This window comes from Passer domesticus, chromosome 2 (genome assembly GCF_036417665.1).
Source record: "Passer domesticus isolate bPasDom1 chromosome 2, bPasDom1.hap1, whole genome shotgun sequence".
NCBI lineage: Eukaryota > Metazoa > Chordata > Aves > Passeriformes > Passeridae > Passer > Passer domesticus.
This window is the reverse complement of record NC_087475.1, coordinates 77,407,497-77,429,271: the sequence shown is the minus strand read 5'-3', so window position 1 is coordinate 77,429,271 and position 21,775 is coordinate 77,407,497. Positions and strand designations below refer to the sequence as shown.

The window sequence follows — 21,775 nt, the reverse complement described above, 5'->3', positions numbered from 1 at the left end:
CTTGTGGGTGTTGTATAGTGCCACAGCTGTACTGAACATGCTTAAGTCATGAGGTACTGTACTGAAATGCTTAAGTCATGAGGTCTTATACGTGGGTATGAATTAATCTGTTAACCTTACTCTGTTACATGTTGGGGTTTTCTTTAGCAGTTTGGGGGAAAATTAAGATCTCTTTCTGCATTGCTTCCTTTTGTTTTGTGGTGTAGTTAAGTTAACAGCATAAAAATAATTACAGTTATAGTTACAATTTGGGGATTGTTTGGACATTTCTCAGATGTTGTGGGGTCTATGGGTCTTTATTCCATATGTATGGTGGAGTTGCCTTTTTCCATTGTAAACAGAAAATCATTTGATCAGCTGTATCGCCATAGGTTTCTCTTCATCCAGTATATTGTTCTGTCTATGCAGCAGATTCTGCAGGGGCCTGGGAATATACAAATTTGAATCTCCTACTAATACAGCAATTTTACTTTTGGTAAAGCAAACTCTGAAATAGCTCTATTCCAAAGTGAAGTGGATGATTGTACCTGGAAAATATCCTTTCTGTACTGTAACAAAAATGGACATCATTGCTTCAAACTTTATTATGTCTCGGTAGATATGGGAGCATCAAGAGATCCATCCTTCCACCAAATAAAGCAGTTTTGTTATTTCAGGACCTGTCAGGTTATAGTAGCTACCACAGAACCATTTGTTCCTGTGGAGTTTGCCAAGAAGGGGTGGTCTCAGATTCTTGTCTCGATGAGAAGATTAAACACCCAGTCCCAAGAAGTAATATGAGAGCACTCGGTGAGCTTAACAACGCCACTGGGGAGGCTTAACTTTTCACCCCAAAGTGATAGTTTGTGTTCTTTTATCAGTGTTGTAAAAGGGACTCTGAAAATAGATGCTTTCAAAACAAAACAGAATCACTTCTGACATTGACCTCAGACTGTTTCCTTTTTTTTTTTTTCTCCCAAAATATCTGTAAACAGCACAGTTTCCAGTTGTGTGTATTAATCTAAAAAATTTCTCATAGCACGCCTCAAGTTCTTCCTCAGGTCAGCACTGCAGTCCTGTTGAGATGACATCAGAGGTGCCCTGGGACCATGAGTGGTGCTGAATGTGCTGCTGGCACGCTGGGATCAGTGATGTTGGCTGATTGGTTGGCATAGATGGGAGATTCCCAAAGAGTGTTTAAAAAAAGAAATTGCTAGTTAAAAAGGAGATATTTTTATCTGCAGCTTTTAAAATAAAGCAGTGATTATGTGAAGTTTTAAGCTGGTCTGTTGGAATTGCTTTATTTGAATGACATTATGTTCTTTGCAGCTTTTTTCTTTATCTTTGCTCTCAGTGCACAAAGAAAAGATGTTGCTAACTGTGCAGATGAAGTGGCCTCTTCGTGAGCTCCTAAAGAGTGTAGCTAACTTTGTTTTTGAAATAATTTAAAGTCACAAGCTTTTGTACAGGAACAAAACTCTTCCTGTTATGATAAAATATTTTAAACTTCAGAAAGCTATCCTAAACCTGATGCAGAGAAAAGTAAGTCAGTTTCTGATGTTCTAGGGGGCTTCTCCATATTATTTAAGCAGTAACTTGATAATATCCTAAGTAAGCTATTCCAGCAAAAATACTTCATATTTAGTAGACAGTAAAGCAATAAAACTAGGTTACGTGTGTAGACTTACCAGTCCTGCTGTTTGGGCAGGGATTTAGCAGATTCCCAGACACAGAGCAGCTACTCCTGGAATCAGCAAATGCCAAATAAACTCAAGACAGCTCTGCAGTTGAATAACAGGGAGTCTGTCCTGCTTTGTGACCTGACAGTACTGGCAGGTTTGCTTGTCTTTTCACAGCAATGCTGGGAACTTCTAATATTTTTGTTTCCATTTCAAAAGGGAATTTTTTTGAGAAAAACAAGTGACATCCTACAAACACATTTTCTTATCTAATAGTATCTGCTTTTTAATTTGAAAACATCTGTGGAATTACATAGGGAATTATTAGGAAATGGATTCTCCTCTTCCAGGATACACTTTTGAAAGTACCTGATGCTTGGATCTCTAAAGGCATTACAGAGGGAAAAGAAAATTTTCTTCAGAAGTTTATGAACCTGAAAGTAAATTATCTCTTGCAAGGTTATTCTGTATTTTACACAGATGTGAATTCCAGTTAAACTTAAATTAGTTTTGGGTTGTTTCAAGTATATTTCAGTTTTATGTATTCCTTACCTGATTTTAATTGAGGTTATTTTTTAACTGCCAGTTTCTAATACCTGTCTTCATAGCTTTAATGCTGCTAAACAGTCTTGTATTCCCAGTTTATTGCCTTGTTATACTTCATAGTTGCAATATATTCTTTTTATTATAATTATTTCTGTTATACACTATATTGTTTTCTGGATCATCATGGTTTGCATATGGTTGTTCTTTTTTAGTAAAGAATTGGTTTTAAGATTTATAGTCATTTGGACATTTAATTTTCTACATGATGCATTCTGCTTCAATTTGGAATTGTTTTCACTAGCAGTTATGAGGAACATAAGACATAATTTATTACTGTATTAACCCTATTTTATGTCGATCAACAAGAATTTCTTTATGAACTATGGTACAAATTTGCTTCACTTTATATTATATGCTAACAATACATAAACCATGTCCTTTAACTTTTCTGACTTAGTTATGGATTTAGGGAAACCCTGTAGCCTGACAATACATTAAATTCTGTTTTGCGGAATAAGAGGAGGGAAGGACTTTTATATTAACTTTTCACTTTTTCTTCTGGAAAAAAAAGCTTGTGATGTCTTTCAACCTTATCTTGAACCCTTAGCATTCACCTAACAAATCAAAATTTCTACCACATAGAAATTTTTTCCATCCAGGCATCTATCAAAATGCACCCTCTGGTCTCATATGCCAATGATAATTTTAATATTATTAAAACCAACCAAAACCCAGCAACTCACCATCTATTTCCATGAGAATGCTCAACAAAACCTCAGGCAACATAAAATGGAAGGTGAATTTACTTTTTTTCTCCTCAAAGGAGGAGTTGTGAGACTCTGAGATTTTACATTTTCCAAGAAGTCTATAGGATCTTAGCTCAAATCAGTCTTTCCAAAACTAAATTTAATTTATTTTCTAGACTACACTTCTACTTTTTTTTGTCCTGCTACTTAGTAAAACATGGTCCCCAAACTTACATCTCCAAACAAAATCCCACTAACTTTGTTGAAATACAATTTGGATTTTTGTCTGGGAGGTAACGAAAAAGATGGCTTCGAGAAAATATATTTGAAGTCTAACATTCTAGCAATAAACCATCTCCAATCTTTTGTTGCAAAAATCAACATTTTTGCAGTTGTTGTCAAAGGGAAAGAAAAGGGATGTGGCTTTATTGATCTCCACAGAGTTCACTGTCGCCTTCAGGTTCTTCAATTGACAAATGTGTCTGACTTGATCTATATTCAAGTCTTACTGTTGTATCTATGTGCCCGTTTCTACAGTTTCTAAACCTCAATTTGAGTTAGTGAAAAAAATATGTACTAATTCTGGTTTGAGAGGAAGAAACAAATAATCATGGCCATGTTTCACAATGTTCACTTGCTCTCTAATTAAGGTATTCTCCTCTTTTCAAGGTACTGACTTCTTTTTTCCAAATAGTTTCTTTGCAACGATTTCTGGTTTAATTTCCTGTATTGATAGTTTTAAAATAATTTATTGCAAAACATATTTATTTTATGGTTTCAACAAGACAATGTTTTGGTGGGATTTTTTAAGGATTACCTTCTTAAAGTGTATTTTGGACCAAAAAAAGAGCTAATAGATAAATAAAACACCAAAATTGTTGCAACTAAAAAAAGGGGAGTGAATGAGAAGGACAGTAGAGGCTCTTTTTGGAAAAATAAAGAGAAATAATTTATGTAAGTATTCTGAAGATAAGTGTAACAGTTTTGACATTAAATACTGCACACAAAGTAGTGGTAGACCATTATAAAAACACCAGATTTCTTGATATTTCCTCTGGAAAAATAAATTCAACTTTAAAATATAACGTCAATTTATGCTTTATATCTAAAAATGCAGCTAGTTGGTAAAATTTGTAAGAATCATGCCAATGATTTGTAGCATGTATATGATTAGTTACAGCATGCAATCAAAATCTTTCTGAACGGGAGAAAAACTATCTGACTAACTTGAGTCAGCTTTTTAATAAACTTCTCAGGAATTGATTTCTGGACTTCTCACAGCCATAAATATTTGTAAAACAAGAGGAATACAGAACATCTTTGGAGTTAAACTTCTAACTGGCATGCCTATAATTAGAAGTATCTCAAGCAAAATTTATTTCTGAAAATATTTTTTTGAGGTTTTCTAATCAGTTTTGAAATAAAACTATGCAGGAAATCTGAGCAGAGAGAATAAAACCAGGAATTAAACCTGGATCCAGTATTACATGACCTTAGTCTCTCAAGAGGGTACTGGCAGTTAGTAAGGATCCATTAAATGCTGTCAGGCGAGTGTGTGGTTAAGGGCTTTCCTAATGGGGTTCCTAGAAATTTGAAGCATTTCAAACTGTAAATATTTTTGAACTGATATAAGGCTTGACACACCTGAGAATGGTTAAACAACTATACAGAGACATTTACGGTGTTTAGAATCTGCAGGACTTAGTCTAGACAAAAGGTGTTGATGACTTATATCGGTGTATGACTTATATGACTGACTTATATCAGTGTAAAACATGCCAAATATTAATATTATGTAATTTTTGTTTTTCTGTGCTTAGATTTTTTTTTCCACCCTCCCAGTTATCTCACATGGCTTTTGGGTGGGAGTTTTTATCATATGTTCTAGCTGATATTTTGAAACAAATGGTTGATACTTTTCCAGGGCAAAGAGAAGGGATGAAGTTTACTTGCAGGAAAGATGTGCAAGGATGAAAGCAAGCTGGAGTCTGAAGGGAGTAAGAGACAGTACAGAGGTCAGGAATTAGCATCTTCCTTATGGCCACATGCCTTAAGCTTTGTGTCATGCCTGGTGCAGTCTGTTCTGGTAACAGTACAGCACAAGCTTTCTTATCCAACCATCTCTTCTCCTTGGGGTTTGATCCAATGTGGAATCTAGGCAAAAGCAATCATCTGTCTCCTAAACTTTGAGGAGATGTTTTTGCATAGAAACTTTCTTTGAAAACCTCCTAGTATGTGGCAAAGTAGATTTCTCAGTCTTGTGGGCACAGATTGCTGGGACCAGGATTCAGATAATTCATTTGGGCAGTGGTTGTGTGTAAAGTGTTTTGAGGGCTGCAGAAGAACAGGCTAAAGCAGGAATAAGCTGAGTCTGTGACTCCCCTTAGGATGTGCCTGTGTGCTGTGAGTCACCGACTGAGTGTGTGAGACAAGAGCTATTTTGGCATAAACTGTTTATTCTCATCCAGAACATGAATCACCTGCTTCTGAGTGTATCTTCTTTTTTGTTAATTTGTATTAAGTAAACAGATTTCAGAGGCTTCAATACATCCAAATATGTGGGCTTTACTGGCACAGTGGAGGACCTTTCAAGCAAAGGAAACTCACTCACCTGTTGGGGCCAGTATTTTTTTATACTTTTCCCAGAAACATGTCTGAGTAATCAGAGCAATGCCAGAAACACTGTCCTGCTGCAAACTTATTCTCAGGAGTATCGCCAGGTAAAAACACTAATGCAGTCCAAATTGCCAAGAGAACTTTATTTGCATTTTACTTCTGTTAGTCTTTTTACTTTGTCAACTTCTACCTTTGGAGGAAGAGGGTCTTGTTAAGTTAAAATCTGGAAAAGGAGGAAGAAGTTGATCAGATGTGCTGTGTCTGGAAACACTGCACTTGGGCCAGAAGTTGTCCTGGTGACAGACAAGCTCCAGTTTGTAGTTTTCTCTTTAATATAGCTGGTATAAAAACTGTGGAGGCTGAGCAGATTTGTGGGAGTGTAGAGGTGCAGTCTGGATGAGAGCTGGCAGAAGACAATGAGAGCCTTCAAATTCCTTGTTTCCTTATGGATGGTGCCATGGATATCTTTATGAAGCTTCTCCTGAGATATAATATATCTTAAAACCACAGTTAGTTCATTTGAACTTCTTTCTTTCTTGTTCTTGGCAGGCTTGGGGGGGCTAATCTGTTTAGATGTGATCATTTAATTTTTTTGTTTTCCTTTTATACGTATAAAGAGAGGATGTGATATGTAATTCACAGGTTTTGGTATAGATCATAGCAGAAAATAAAAGCAATGGGAGCCACATTTGGTGTATCAATAGTCCTCTTCTTGACATTGACATGTATTTGATGCACTGTATGCAGGTATTTCAGATGGTGAAATCCTGTTGTCACACCTTTTTCTTTGATTCTCACTGGGCATTTGAGACTTCAGACTCTTTTCCAGCTCTTGTTAGTAGAAGTTATGTTAGTGTCAACATGAGCTCAAGTGGCTAGCCAGATTTTGGCTAGCCAGACTTTGGCTATCAATCACCTTGGTTCTGAGACAAAGAGTTCACAAGGCAAGACGAATACCTACGGTTTGTACCATAAATCTGTTAGGGAAGGAAAAAAAAGATGGAAGAGCTGGATGGGCTGGGTGATCCCAGTCTGAAATCGGTAATCCTGTAGGAGCTTTTCCCATGGCTCCTTGGCTCATTCCTTTGATCTGACATCTGAGACAGCAGAGGAAAAGACAGTATCAAGTCCAAATGTGCAGTATCAGCACCCAGGCCTCATTGTCAAAGGTTGTGTCAAGTTACCTTCTGAGGTAGGTGGTCTAGTGGACAGGGTGTCCACCACTAAAATCCAGTAGCTTGTGACCAAAGGCTTAAATACTGCAATCAGGCAGACTCCTTTCCCACTTTACAATTAAATGGGGAAAAAAATCACCTAAAAAGTAATTTTCTTGACATTTTTCATTGCATCAAGTTTAGCCTTAACTTGAGTATTTCCTGAAGCTGATGACTTTGACACCTTTGTCACTTGGATTTTAAAATACTCTGATTCATATTTCTAGTCCAGCACATAACATCATTATCTCAGAAGAAAAGACAGTATGTAACTGACTGCACCTTTCATTCAGTGATCAACTGAACTGAATTTCTGTTTGTGACCAAAGGTGCTGTTGAGATACACAGCACCTTTGATCATGCTATTGAGATACACAGATTGCTCTTGCTTCATCATGAAGACCTGGCACTTCAGTATTTTCCAATAAAAAAGTGCCTGTGGAACTGACCTATGATTTCAGTCCCACAGAAGTTGATTTCTTGACTTATTTGTCACAACTCTGTCCTATCTCCTCTCTTTTAAGAATGTGTTTGGGAAAGATTCTGAAAGATAATTCTTATAGCTTCTTTTCATTTGCTAAACAAAATACAAACTTTTATTTGTCCTTTTTTGCCTTTTTGTCCTGATATCCACCTATCTGTAATTAAATATAGAAGGCATTAGTAGTTACTCTGTAGTGTTATTTAATCCTTTGTTGGGTCAAGTGCCTTTTTTTCCTTCTGGTGTCTTTTGAAGATATCTTTGTTGTGAAGTAGTGAGAATATTAAATTGTGCATATTTTTCATACTAAATATATTTGACCTTTTTGCAGGATAGAAAGTATATGATGTGTTTTACAATCTAGTATAATTACTGTTGTAAGCTTTAGTCACTGGAACTAATCATTAAGTGGTTTGTTGTTGCAGCTGGTTGATAAGTTTTAATTCATGTCATTAAAATCTTCCTCCTATTTCTTATTTCTCTGACTGACCTGATTTTCCCATGATATGACTAAGGAAAACAGGGTGGTGCTACAATGCAAGCCAGTTATTTGTTTTTGTATAAAAAAAATTTCTAGAGAGAAAGAGGTCAGGGAGAGAATCACTACAGTTCTTAAAATGACCTGATGTTACTGCATGATGTCCAGTAATTAGTTTTTCTATCATTAATAGCTTTTGCACATGTGTAAGTAGGACTGTTTGTCTTGAAGCTTTTTTTTTGTTTTCTCAAAATATTCAAATTATTAATCATTAGGACTTAACTATGATTATAAAAATCACTGGCAGAAAGTCGTCTGTATTTAAGGAATAAATAATTTTAATTAACAGGTATAGATTTATCATTAATAATACTCTGATGGGATATCAACTTCAATCAGTTCTCCTATTTCCTGAAATTTGACACTCCTTGAAGGATGGAAAAGCTTCTGAGAAACCTATCTTTTTCTTAAATTTCAGATTTAAATTTCAGAACAGCAGATTTTAAAAGATTTGAAGTATGAGTTCTGAATTTGTTTGCAGAAAGTGAGATGTTTCTTGATTTACTCAAAGTAGTAGCTTTCTTTTGTATTATGTATCAAAATAGTTTTACAGTAGAAATGTGAGGATTGGCTGCACATGATGGGAAAAACAAAGAGAAGTGGGAAAGGAAAAAGACAGGATAACTTTTAAATGAGACAAGCTTAAATATTCAGACACATAGAAGTATTATTGGAAACAGACTTTTGGACCAATTTCATTTTGCAACCACACATATGCTTTTCCATCATCCTCGTATTTTAGGAGAGTGGGTGGAAAATAAGCATATTAGTCTTAAATGCAAAGAATAGGACTATGTCTTTATCACATATTATACACTCATCTATGTCCCCCACAGTGAGGCGTTTTTTAGGGTTTTTTTGCTTGTTGGGTGGGGGTGAGGTGTTTGGGGTTTTTTGTTGTTTGTTTGTTTGGGGGTTTTTGTGATTTTGGTTGGTTTTTTTGTTTGTTTGTTTTTTGGAGTTTTTTTTTGTAAAAACAGTGTGGCAGTTAGGTAGATTTAAAAAAGGTAGACTTAAAAAACTTGGGGAAGATTATTTTGTATTAAGTGTCTGCTTAAAAAGATATCACTTACATAAAATCTCATGTATATTTACTGTGGAAAACCATGCAAGTCTGTTGTATGGGTTTCTTATTTATGGGAAAAATCCTGCTTACTATTGCTTTTAATAATTGAAGCACTTCTCCTACTATCTTAGGTTCCACTTAAGAATTCAACCCTAAAAATAATGGAATCAACAAAAGTGGTTTAATAGTGAGGCATATCTTGGCACCTGTTATTTCTTTTAATTTAAGTTAGCTGTGATATTTAGTCAAATATTTCACTTGGGAATGCTTTGTTTTTCAGGATGGGAAGAAGAAGTTTGACAAGGAAAGTGAGAAATACTACTCCATCTTAGAGAAGCACTTAAATTTGTCAGCCAAGAAAAAAGAATCTCATTTGCAAGATGTAAGAACTGAATACACTCTTACCTAATTTCACATTTGCATAGAAATCATGATAACAAACTGGTTCTCTTCAAGACATGCTGTATTTTATTTAATATGAAATTGTGATGGTTTCTTGTCATGCTTGTTGTGGGTATAAATTCTTGACTGGAATGAATATGAGCCAAATAGGAGTTAAATATCTGAACAAAGCAATATTTTGTGTTTGCAACTTTATGTATTTCAAGTACAGCTAATGTTTATTGCTTGCAACAATGGAATTACATTAGTACAATAAAAGTGTGAGTTTTATAAGCTATATGTGGAATACTGGAAAGCAAATTAATTAATTGCTTTTAGGTTTGCTAGTTAATCTATTAACTGATGAAATTGCACTTCTATTTCATATAAATTCTAATCCAGAAGACTGGACTGAAATCACTTTAATGATGCTCTTTTCTCCTTCCTTTTTGCTCTTTTTCATCTTATTCTGAGATTGAGGCTCCTGAAATTTCCTTGAAATTGTATCTGTAACTTCAGCTTTGAAGCATCTGTATGGCTAATTGTTTTCTGTTAAAAAAAAAAAAAGCCATGAAGACTTTTGGTTTAACAGGAGGATTCCAGGGCTTTTTAGTATCCTGATAGAAATTAATATAACTTGTCTTTGAAGCAAATTACACTAAACCCAGCAATATGATACCAATGACACTTTGGGAATTGTGCCAAAAGTAGTTAAAAATCATTTTGATGGGACTGCTGTTGTCATGGTGAATCTTAAATCATGGGAATTAGTTTGGACATGGAATTTTCACCAAAGGTGTGACCATCACTCAATCATATGTCGTAGGATTTCTTTTTTCATGTTTACCAATAATAAGTCAAATAAAATAAGGTTTAGAAATTAAACATTTCTAGTAATGTCTATATGGCTGAATTGCTGTTGCTGTCTGTATAATAATCAGTCTAAATAAAAAATTAGTTATGTAGGATTGGTTTATTGTTCCACTTGTATGTCATGGCTTTCACTTTTCCCAAATATCTTATGTATTGATGAAGAAGCCGTTCTGTTAGATGCTAAGCCCCAGCTTAAAAAAAAAAAATTCTTACCAAATTGGGGAAAAGTGAACTTAAACACTAATTTGTTCTAGAATAGAAGCTAAATAAAATAAATAAAATATTTTACTCTTGAGACATGAGAATAGTTACAGTCTAAAAGCAGCAACTGAAGTGCAAAGTAACAACTATGAATCTAGTAAACTATGGTAGAATAACAGTGGATTTGGCTCACATCTATAAACTGATGGAAAACCGGAATAATTTTTTCCAGTGTGTCCTTAAGTGACATATCTGGATTTAAAATCTTGTAACTGAGGCTGAGGTTTTCTGATTTCTAGATGCCTCCCTTGTAAAGGATAAAGGGCACAGCTTAGCATTTCTGGCTTCCCCAGTTTTGTACCACTGTAGATGTGCTGAATCAGCAACATAGACCCACTGTAAGAGAAGGTACAATAGCAGATCAGTACCAAAACTGTTAACCTGGGAGACTTTTGGCCTGTGTCTGTATTACAAGTAAAAAGAGACCGAGCTCCATTCCTGACCTGAAATCCAAGACAGCTGTTGGTTTGCATCCCAGTGGTTTGTGTGAGCCCCATTTATAGCCCATATATCCAGAGTGGAGTTGTTGGAGCAGCCCACAGCAGAGCAGGGCACGAGCAAAGAACCAAGCAGTGCTGGCAGCTCAGCTGGGGCTTTGGTACCCAGGGCAAGAGATGGGAAGTCCATGCCTCCAGCCAATGTGATGTATTCAGGGAGGTGAAAATACACTTTTTTGACTGCTACATGGGAAAAATACTGTTTCCTTGAATTGATGAGGTTTCTTGATACCTCATCACATTATGTGGGTTAAAGAGTACTGCGGTGAGCAATGATCTTGTACTCTGTTGGGTTCTTCTACATATCTCACTTGAGTGCAATTGAGACCACCTTAATTAGGTATCTGAAGTCTTATGGTTGAAACATATTCTGTAGAGAGTAGTTTGCATATATTCACCTAACTGAAATATGTTGGATATTTTAAGAGCCTTCAAGACTGCTGAAGCAGTTTGCACAAGTGACTGGCTTTTTTTCCTTTTAGCATCAAAAGGAAACTTCATAGTAGCATCTTTTCACTGCCTACAGAAGCCTACAGTAAAGAAGAAAATGGGCAGAATTGAGTAATGTGAGAAATCTAATGAACTTCTGATTTTATTTCTCTGAATTCTGTTCCAGAAACAGACTCCAGGTTTATGTGAAGTTCTGGTATATGTATTGAGATGATAGCTTACATCAATGAAAATATTACTCACTATAACTATGTATCATACAGATAGAGACTCAAAGTCATATCCATCAGATCTCTTTATTTTTTACATGCAGTTTGAAATCACAGAAAAACATAAAAATACTTTTAGCTTTTGAAACATTAAGATCACTTTCGATGCAATTCTTACAAATCTAATCCTTTGGTGTTAACGCAAATTCATAAGCTTCTATAGAATATAAGCGTGGGGAATTCTGATTTAGTCCCTTTCAGTGATGGTTATTATGTCCCTAAAACATATTTGAGATGGCACTTGGTTGTTGTAAGTATCATTAGAACTGCAACCTGCTTAAATGCTGTTCAGAGTAGCGATGGATTTTATTAGGTGTTTAAATAGTTTTTCTGAGGCAAAGCCACAAAGAGACAATTTCTAAAACTATGTTTCATCGTTTACGTATAATTAAATGAGAGAGCTGAGATCTGTTTCAACTGCTTATTTATGGCATTTGTGTGAGCAAGGCATTGCTGAATCACATCCCAAAGTGGTGGCAACTGCTTCTCTTCAGCTATGTAGCACTGTCTTTGTGATAGATTATTATTGTGAAATAAAGCTATTAACAGACTATCAGGCAAAACACACTACATGAATGGCAAATGTCAGAGTTATTTTGAGGTAGAGCAGTTCATTATTTTGAGTGCTTGTTTTCAGCTTCATATTATTAGTTTACTGATTTTTTTTTTAATAGACATAGGAAGGAAATGCTGGTAGTGAATGATTTGAAACATATCCTTGAGGCCCATGTGTTGAAGTTGAGTTAGAACACTGGGCTAGGGAGGTGGATCAATATTGTTAAAAGCCTGTATAGCCAAATCACAATAGTAGCTTGTCCTTGAGCAGAGAAGCAATCTTAATTATATATGGTGCTATTGATGGCCAAATCCTGCCTGAAGGAAAACACTGACTTTTTGCTTTTTTACTGTTAAAAGTACTAAATCTCTTTTATGATGTGTTTGCTGGTTTATAGTTTGTTGTCAAGGGAAGACAGCATCAAGCTTTCCCAATTTCCCTGCATTTGTTAATTTTAATGCCAGAATTAAACTAGAGAACATGCACAAGTGTCCTTCTGTATGTTAACTGGCAAGTATCAAAAAGAGGTGATCTTATTCATGTTATTAATCTGCTGTATTTTGACCAAAGAGCAAAGTCTAACTAATACAGCCCAAAAGGGATTTGCATGAGAAAATGATTTGTTATGAGGAAGAATGAATTAAATGGAATCTGCGCGTCTTCTTTAAACATTATCTACGTGCTACACTGCTTGTCTGTTAGTTCCCTCTCTTGTGGCTTGTTTAAATTGAGGATAAAAGCCTATTACTGTTTATCAGCTGATAAGAGTTAATTCGTTAGCTGTTTAGGCAGAAGACACTGTTCTGATATTGGGTCTCCATGTTGGGTGGTATTAGGCATTTCTGACAAGTATTGCCTTGTAGTTCTGTCACTTGGAAATTAAAACTTTAAATATATTTGATTTATGAGGTTAGGGATTTAAATATGTTTACATTCCAAGAAAGTATGACTCATACTATAAAATAATAAGTTTCAAGATGTCATTGTTAAAGACAGCCTATTTAAGAAAGAAAATATATTTTTGTGAAGGTATTTGAACCTGAGAAATAGATACAATTTCAGGGCATATGATACTTAAATATTTCAATCAAAATAATTGTATTTTTGTCTGTCCTTGATTCCTACAGTGTTCATTTCTATTTCCTTTTCTAAACTTACATATACCAAGTCCCTGCTGCCACCTTTCTTTCCCTCCAGGCTCTCCTAAAAACTAGAATATTAAAGAGCAAAAAGAAAGAAGAAACCAAAAAAGAGCAAGTAAAAGGCATAGGCTGAAATGTGTAATGTTAGCTTCTTAAATGTGCATTTAGCTTTTTTAAGTAGGTGTTCTAATTTTCAGACAGAAAACTGAACTCTATGAAACTTATAAAATAATCTTATGGAAGATCTGTTTGTTAATGACATAACGTGTTTTTAAAGCAATTACAAGACTAAACTAATGTTTAGTCTCTATTTAATTTTTGTCTTTTAGGCAGATACACAGATTGACAGAGAACATCAGAACTTTTATGAAGCATCATTGGAATATGTTTTTAAAATCCAAGAAGTACAAGAGAAAAAGAAATTTGAATTTGTAGAACCTGTAAGTTTTATCGTTTATTTTCTTTAGAATGCATGCATTTAAAGCTGAAAATTGAATTTAAAATCTCAGTTTTTTTGCTCCCTTTTTAAGTTTTGAATGCAGGTTCTTTGTATATAGACAGACATTAAGATCTTGGCTTGGGCACTTTCCATGTTTATTGAAGGATTATGTAAGAGTTTAGTATCTACTGTGAAGTGAAATGTCTGATGACTTGAAGTGTGTGTAACATTTTAATGGGACATCATGTAATGTTGTGTCTGTGCAACACATAATCGATGTTTCCTAATACCATGATTTAATGGCTTAAATTTTGAGCCAGTTTTTTAATTTAAAAAATATTCTGGGTAGGTAGTATACACCAACATTGTTCTGAGTTACACGTGAAGTAAAGTGAAAAATCAATTTTTCTGTAGGATAGGTAAGTTTATCTTTTTGTTGCTGGAGTCATTTGCCTTTAGTTTGCAGATAAAGGAATACATATGTTGACATGCCATTAAAGAGTAAGATAAAATTGTGTTTCAGTGTTCATATTTAAGTCTGGGATTTGCTTCTGGACTGTGTTTCCATCCCCCACTCCTAACTCTCTACTGTATCAGTCAGTTCCAAAAGCAGCTTCATGACATGCTGGTATATTTCTGACGCCTGGTAGCAGTGTTGCTACCGTTCATGTCATACAGACAGGCCTGGCTTGCCACTTGCCTGATGCAGTCAGTACCTCTAGCCCCTGACAGAGAACTTCCAGTGCCATGTGTCCCTTCCCATTAAGCACACTGAGCACAGCAGAGCGCTGCTTGTCAGAGAGGAACACGACGAGTGTAACTTTCTCTCCACACCATCTCCCACCTTCCTTGTTACTACTGAAGCAGCACTCTTGACTGTGAAATGGGTTGAATTATATCTCTAACACCCTGTGTCACCAAGGAGAGCTTCTCAGATGCCTTCTTTCCATGAGATGAGAGTGTATTGTATACTGAATGTTTGACATTGATGCAAACTAATGAACCTGGATTCAGCAAGGAGTACTTTCAGAAATCCTATCTTTATGGCATACAGCTGCCAAATCTTAGAGACTAAAACTTTGCTCGGATTCCTAAATAAGAACATTTTTCTACCTGTCACAGATTAATCCAGAGTGTGTGTCTCTGTCTCCTTCTGCAAAAATCTCACATCCTGGAAAAATCTAGCAATCTTGACCTAGCTCTCACCCTAGTGTAGAAGACTTTATGCTCCTTTAACATAATAGAAACTTTCTGTATTGAAAAGACCTTGTACACTGGAAAATATTGTACAACTGCACAATAGTTAAAATAGGTAACATTTAAGTATATCCATTTCCATACTGTCTCAGATCAGTAGGCATTCCAGCCCAGTATGGCATACTTGATTGTCCAGAGGAAGGTACAGGAAATACTCTGGTGACTGTGTAATGATAGGCCTTGAAGGTAATGTCTTCTGACTTTGGGTGTGAATTTAATTTATAATCAATATGGATATAGATGGAGATTAAATTATAACATCAGTTATAAAATTTTGAATCTTCAAAGGTCTTAATTTTTGTTTGTAGTCTGTTGCATACAACATGGTGAAATAAGAGCATTTGCTAAAGCCCATAAGGCAAAATATGCCTTATTTGAAAAAGTAAATTAAAATACAAATCAGCAATACCATGAGATTAAAAACAAAACCAAACTAAACAAAAATACCCGAAGACTTCAAAATAGACTTTCTAAAATTCATGTTTATGTAAATGATGTTGGAAGTATGAACATGTGTTCCTAGATGAAAGGTCTACATAAGGACAAAGCCTAACACTTTAAAATCAGGTACCAAAAGAATTGTCATATAACTAATTTTCCTCTGTGTGCTCTATGAATGTGTGTATGGCAGAAGAAGCCTGGTGGTATGTCCATATGGACATTCCTGAGGAGCTCTGATGGTGGTGGGACATTCTAGTGTATGTGCTGCCTCTGCCTCTGATGCATCAGCACAGCGTCACATCTTCAAATAATTCTCAGTCTGACATCTTGCTAACGGACTCACTGAAGGAAGTTTAACAAAATAAATCTGCTAGTGCAATGAAGGAGGAAACTCTGGTGCCCATGCAAAAGAAGGATAAGTTTGTGATGTCAGAATAGAACTTGAAAAGCAAATGGTCTGTTGAACACCCTTTCAAGACCTTTAATTTTTCTGTACCAAAGGATAAAGACAGTCTGAGAGCCAGAGTGGGAGGAGAAGTGACCTAGCAAAAATTGCCAAGTGGGTTACAGGTAGGACAGTGGGAGTGTAAAAATGTAGTGTGTTCTCTCATGGAGGAGACTTGGGAAAGATTTTAAGGTACAGATGCTAATGACTCATACAGTGAATAGAAGATTATAATATTTAGAGTAGACTTTTGCAGCTGCTTCTCAGGCCCTGGGTTTCTGTTTGTTCTCTGCATCTTGATCAAAGTGGTTGCTAATGTGTACTAGTGTGAGTAACTGGCATATTCCTATTTGCAAGCCTCCTAGATCTTGATTTTTCCAAGAAAAAAAGCCTCAGGTTTCCATACAGATAATGAATTTAAACTTTTTCTGAAGGACTAATTAGTGTTCAAATTTACATCTGGATAAACAATAAAGCAAATTAAGTGACAATCATCTGTCTTGCTAGCTTTTCTCTTGTGATCCCTAAGAAGCTAGTCCAAGCCAGCAGTGCTTTCTGAGGATGTTATGCTTGTAAAACAATGCAAACACCTTCCTAAAATTCTGCTTTGTCCTTTGGTGGTTCCAGGACTTCCTTGTCCTGTGGAAATCAGGGCACAAAGTTCATAAGCAGTAAACTATCTGAAATGTGAGGGGTGGTCACTTAAATGTTTATTTAAAGAGAAGAAAAAAAAAACAGCCAAGTAAAAAACACTGCCTGTAATTTCATGCACTTCTATGAGACTTCACAGTGGGCGTTAAATTTGAATTTCCCTTTGTTGCATTTTCAACATTATTAACTATGTTCACTTTAATCTGAAGAATAAGCGCTATCTTCTTATAAATAAAATGAAAACAGGGAGACAGGGACTTCTGGCTGATGTGCTGCAGGCCAAAGGTTAAATTCCTCCCCTATCCAAAACCTAAGTACAATCTTCTTCCTGTGAGAATGAAACGACCAGGCAGCCTTGAGGTCAGCAGCTCCACATAAAAATAAATAGAGTCTCAAGAAGTAGTTGGATTTTGTTTCGGGTTCTGTGTTGAAATGCTCATGGCTCTGGTGTGATGAGTAGCTTTGTATTGTGGAGTTCAGACCTCAGTCTTTACTGATGTGAATGATTAGGTACTCAGAATGAGATAACGATAAGACACTTAGTAAAATGTAAAATTATTGATATGAAAGCATCAGACATTGTTTGTGATGTTTGATGAAATAAACTACCTCTTTATGTGTGAATACCACCTCAAAATACATTCTGAAAATTTTCTTTGCAAGAAAAAGAGGCTGATTTTCTATTCTTGTTTTTAATATTTTTTTGTTCTATTTAATATTAATTTCTTTAAAGTTATGAGCCTGCCTTTAGCAGTGCTAATTGTAATGCCAGCAAAAACAAAACCCCATTGTAAGTCTAAACCTAGGGCAAAAGATCTTGGCTTTTAAATCTCTTCCATACACTGCTATGCCTGTACCTGTTCTAAAGGAGGTGATTCTGAAGATGCCTCAGCAGCACAGGCCCATTGGGCACAGGGCATATTCTGCATTCCTGTTTTTCCCTGCTAGTGACATGTACATTGAAGTGAATGCCATCCTCAGTGTCACAAATCAGCACAGAGCTTAAAAATGCTGATCTAGGACTTGCATAATACTTCTCTTTTTTTTCTTATTTTTCTGAGTGCTCAGAGAGTGTTTAACCAGGAAAGCCTAAAGGCCAGATCCTCTGCAATGCACAACTGCCAGAATACCTGAGAAGTACTTTAACTAAAATTATTTCAGATTTTTGTAAGGGTTGGTTTTTTCGGTTGGACTTTTTTTTTTTTTGCTGATGCTGTTGTTATTTTGCTTTCAGATAAATTCAGTTTTGCTGCCATCTTGTGTTAAATATTTTCCTTGGCATTTCTCAGTGTACTCTGTAAAATGATGTAAAACGTTTTCGCTCAAGTATTGAAGCTGAAATTTGTACAGTTTATTCTCCTGAAATGTTCTTTGAACTGATCTCTAAAAGTCGGGCATAAGCTGACATACTGAAACTTTGTTCCACAAAGTTTCTTTATTGTAATTTTGGTGTGCCTCAGTTTGGTGATTTGGCTGCAGTTTTGCAAAGGTTGCTCCTGCACTAGGGGTTTGTTTAGCAGCAGACTCCTGCTTGCAGGCTGTGTTAATCCATTAGTCCATTCTTAGTCTGTTCTTTTGACTTGACTAAGTCAAAGCAAGCACAGGAGTAGTTGTGCTGTGACATCTGAAGGAGTTGTAGTTGGGGACACTGATGAGTAGTTGAATCTAGAGTGTGAGAACAAGCTTCACATAACAGGAGCCAAAGCAGAGCTTTAGTTATAATTTGCGTATTTTGTATTTTATTCATAAAAAAGATTAATTTTCTTTATTTTCTTTAAGTAGTTATTTCCAGAATGACAGAATTAGAATTAAAATCTAGAATTACAGAAAATTATAGAGCTCTTTCTATCTGTTTGCACAATTGGCGTTTTTTAATATAAACTATTGTACTTGGACCTTCCTCAGAAACACTTGAATAATCAGTTTAATAATAATAATTTCAGGGCCCAGTCCTTAGCTGAGGTAATAATTTCGGCTGGACAGATGAATCATGTTAAGGTGAGATTGATTTACACAAGATGTGGAGCCCTTTATTTGAGATTGCATTGCCTTCATTGTTTGATGGTGGACTATGGTTCAGGAATTCGCATCCACTGTAGAGGCCTCCACAAAAACTTGCTTTTTGTGTCCAAAGATCTTCTCAGTTCTTCAGGCTCCATGGCTGGCTTCCTGGGCAGCCGTGGGCTTGCACCATCTCTGCCTGAGGCCAGGTTTTCATCTGCTCCTGAAATACCAGTAGAAATCAAGGGCAGTGTCCTTCTCCCAGCCATACCTTGTATTTGTGCCTGCATGGATGCTCTGTTCACCTCCAACTGCTTTAACCTACTAATGCAGGAAAAGAGCAGGCAGGTAAACAGGCTCTCAGTAGTCTCATAGAGAGTAATGGCAGAGAGGAGGCAGAACAATTTTACTACAATTCTTCAAGTAGAGCTGAGAGTAAATTTAAAGAAAATATAAGCACAGTAAAAAGTACATCTTTATGCTATTCCACTTGCAGTAATCTATGGCACTGATAACACAAAGCAAGCGCTTTAAATATGAACGACGGCATTTTTGTTGCCTGAGTCTAGACTACTTCAGTAGTCAATAAAGAGAGATAAATGTTTCCAGTGGATCATTCATTCCATCCTGAGAGAGAAGTCTGAAAAAGGGAAAAGAATTATGCTCTGGAATACCTGTGGTTCTTTACTGAGTCAGAAGACAGCCTGGACAGCCAGTTAGTTAGCCCAGATGATAATGGTGTAATATACTAATACAAATATTTTTTATTGTTAAAACTTTTGTTATTGTAAATCCAATTTTTTTTTTGCTGTTTTCTTTAGTTTTTTTCTTAAGCTAAATTACATAGACCAAGAAAGCAGTCCATGTTAAGAAATTAAATGCTTGTTATTTAACAGCGGATAGGGTGACTTATAGCAATGTCAAAACGCTTTTAAAATTTAAAGCAGAATAAGTTAGAAGGCTTTTAAAACTAAGAGATGCAGGAATGCATTAATTCAAGAGCTAAGATCTAGTGGCACTTTTTACTACTTGAACATTGTTTTAAAGCAAACTTTAGAAGAATTTTTCAGGTAGATATATGCAGAGTATGGTGGTTCTGTTGGAGTTAATCACAGACATACCAGATAGAGTTTGCGTTTTCTTCAGAGCTGGAAGAAATAGTCTGGGTTTCTTGTGTTGTGCTAACCTATCCAAAACATATTTTCTAGAGTCTCATTTGTGGAAAATAGGCTGGAGACCAAGCAATTGCTGTGAAGAAAGTGAGAGAATATTTTAAAGAAAAAACACTTGAACTCTGAAATTTTAGACTTGGAAAATGCACACCAGCAAAGACTCCAGCTGAAATACTAGATAAAATTACTAAGATAGTGAATTAAATTATTATGGAAATTACAACTTCATGACACAAAAGCATGTATAGCATTTCTCTTTCTTAAAGTCTCATCATGGATTCCTTCTCAGCAAAACTTTGCTTTTGCATGTAAAAGCATAGAGTGTTCCAGGAGTAAAAAATTTATAATGCTTCTCAATTTTACCTTTTCAGCTCTTGGCCTTTCTTCAAGGATTATTTACATTTTACCATGAAGGATATGAACTGGCACAGGAGTTTGCACCATACAAGCAGCAACTGCAGTTCAATTTGCAGAATGTAAGAATGATTTGTATTTACATAATTTAACTTTTTAATTTGCTAATTTCACTTTAGGATATTAAAGTAGACATAGCACTTTATTGAAATTCATAATCTTGCAATGTTTTAGTAAGCTGAAATCAAACTCATAAACAGATAGGTAAAATTATTTTTATAAGGTTAATGTAGTTAAGATTCTCCTGACAACAAATTACTTTGGATAGTAAATTTGTGGTTTCCAGATCAAAACTTTGAGAGCAAGAACAAGAAAAACAGGACAGCAGCCAAGTTTCTATTAGAAAACACAGTGGTCCAGATAGATTTAAACTTATATAAATCTTTCTTGAGAATGAGGCCTCTCTTCTGGACTGAGTGGAAAAGTGCCAAAAATGCTCCAGCTGTATAGAATGATACAGTTTGTACTGCTGTCTGCTAACTTCCCACTGTATATAAAGCAATCTTGGGAAGCTATTCTCTGGCTATTCTCTGTACCATTGCAGAATAGGTGGGACCCTCCTCCATGGTGAGCAGCTCTCATGAGCATTAGTTTTCACGAGAAGAAAGAATCTCTTTTTTGTGTAGAGAGTTACACTCAACTGAGCAGATCAATCTTTTCCTGTAAACTGGTCTGGATTTGGTAGTCAGAGCCATGCAAGATCCCATTTTGGGCACAAACTGCCCAAAAAAATTCATCACTATCAGAGATAACTAAAATGTATTTAATCAACATACTTTTCCACTCATCATAGCTGCTTTATACAAGTGTATACTTGTTTCACTGTGTAATTCAGATATTACACTTCCAAGGATATACAAATAAGTAGGTACAAAATATACTTACAAATAAGTACGTACACACTTTGCTTTTAAGCAAAGCTTAAACGCTCTGCTTTTAAGGCAAAAAGTGATGTCAGTACATGTCAGTACTGGACAAGCCCCACATATTTCCTGACAAATAAAATCAAAGTCCAGAACATTGTTTTTTTAAAGTTAAGTCCACTTCATTCTTTCAAGAAAACACACATACCACAAATTTTTGTAGCTCCATCTTCCCTTTTGTATCTCTTGTTCATATATATAGATCCCATTTTATAGAACTTGAGAAAATAAGGCTAAACTTCCTAGATGACTAACCTTTTCCTTTTGGGTCAAAATGCCAATGGTGTCTGTAAAGCATCCCAACCGCTTGTCCTTTCCAATTTTGTGTTTTCCACATTGTTTGCTACTAAGACGCTTTCAGATAAAGACACAAGGGGTCAGTGTTGTTGCACAGCAGTTTTGCTGAAAGTGAAAAATGTGCTTCAGTCCAGAGATTTACTTCCTTTAATATGGCAAGTTCTGAGAGGAGCATGATCTCAGAGCACAGACCAATACTGGCATTGTAAGTAATCGTACGTTTCCTGTACACGTCTCTACAGAAGCAAAATGATTAAAGGACTTTTTTCAATTTCAGTGTTATTAAGAGATAGTTATAGTTAAGGTTTTCTAACTATATTGAAGGTGTAAATAGATTACAGAGGTAAAGGGAGATATGAAGTTATACAGAAGGATCAATGTATTATATACTTTTTTAAATTATATATCAGAAAACATATACATGAAGATAGAGTGGAGATC

At 35.6% G+C, this 21,775-nt stretch overlaps 1 protein-coding gene across 1 annotated transcript in view; it reads left to right on the top strand.

Moving 5' to 3' along the window:
• ARHGAP42 (Rho GTPase activating protein 42) overlaps positions 1 to 21,775 on the top strand; it is a 142,535-nt gene that overhangs the window by 84,800 nt on the left and 35,960 nt on the right. The window contains exons 5-7 of the mRNA XM_064409450.1: positions 9,146 to 9,247; positions 13,624 to 13,734; positions 20,072 to 20,176. Of these exons, the coding sequence (XP_064265520.1) occupies positions 9,146 to 9,247; positions 13,624 to 13,734; positions 20,072 to 20,176 (318 nt within the window). The remainder of the gene's footprint in view (positions 1 to 9,145; positions 9,248 to 13,623; positions 13,735 to 20,071; positions 20,177 to 21,775) is intronic.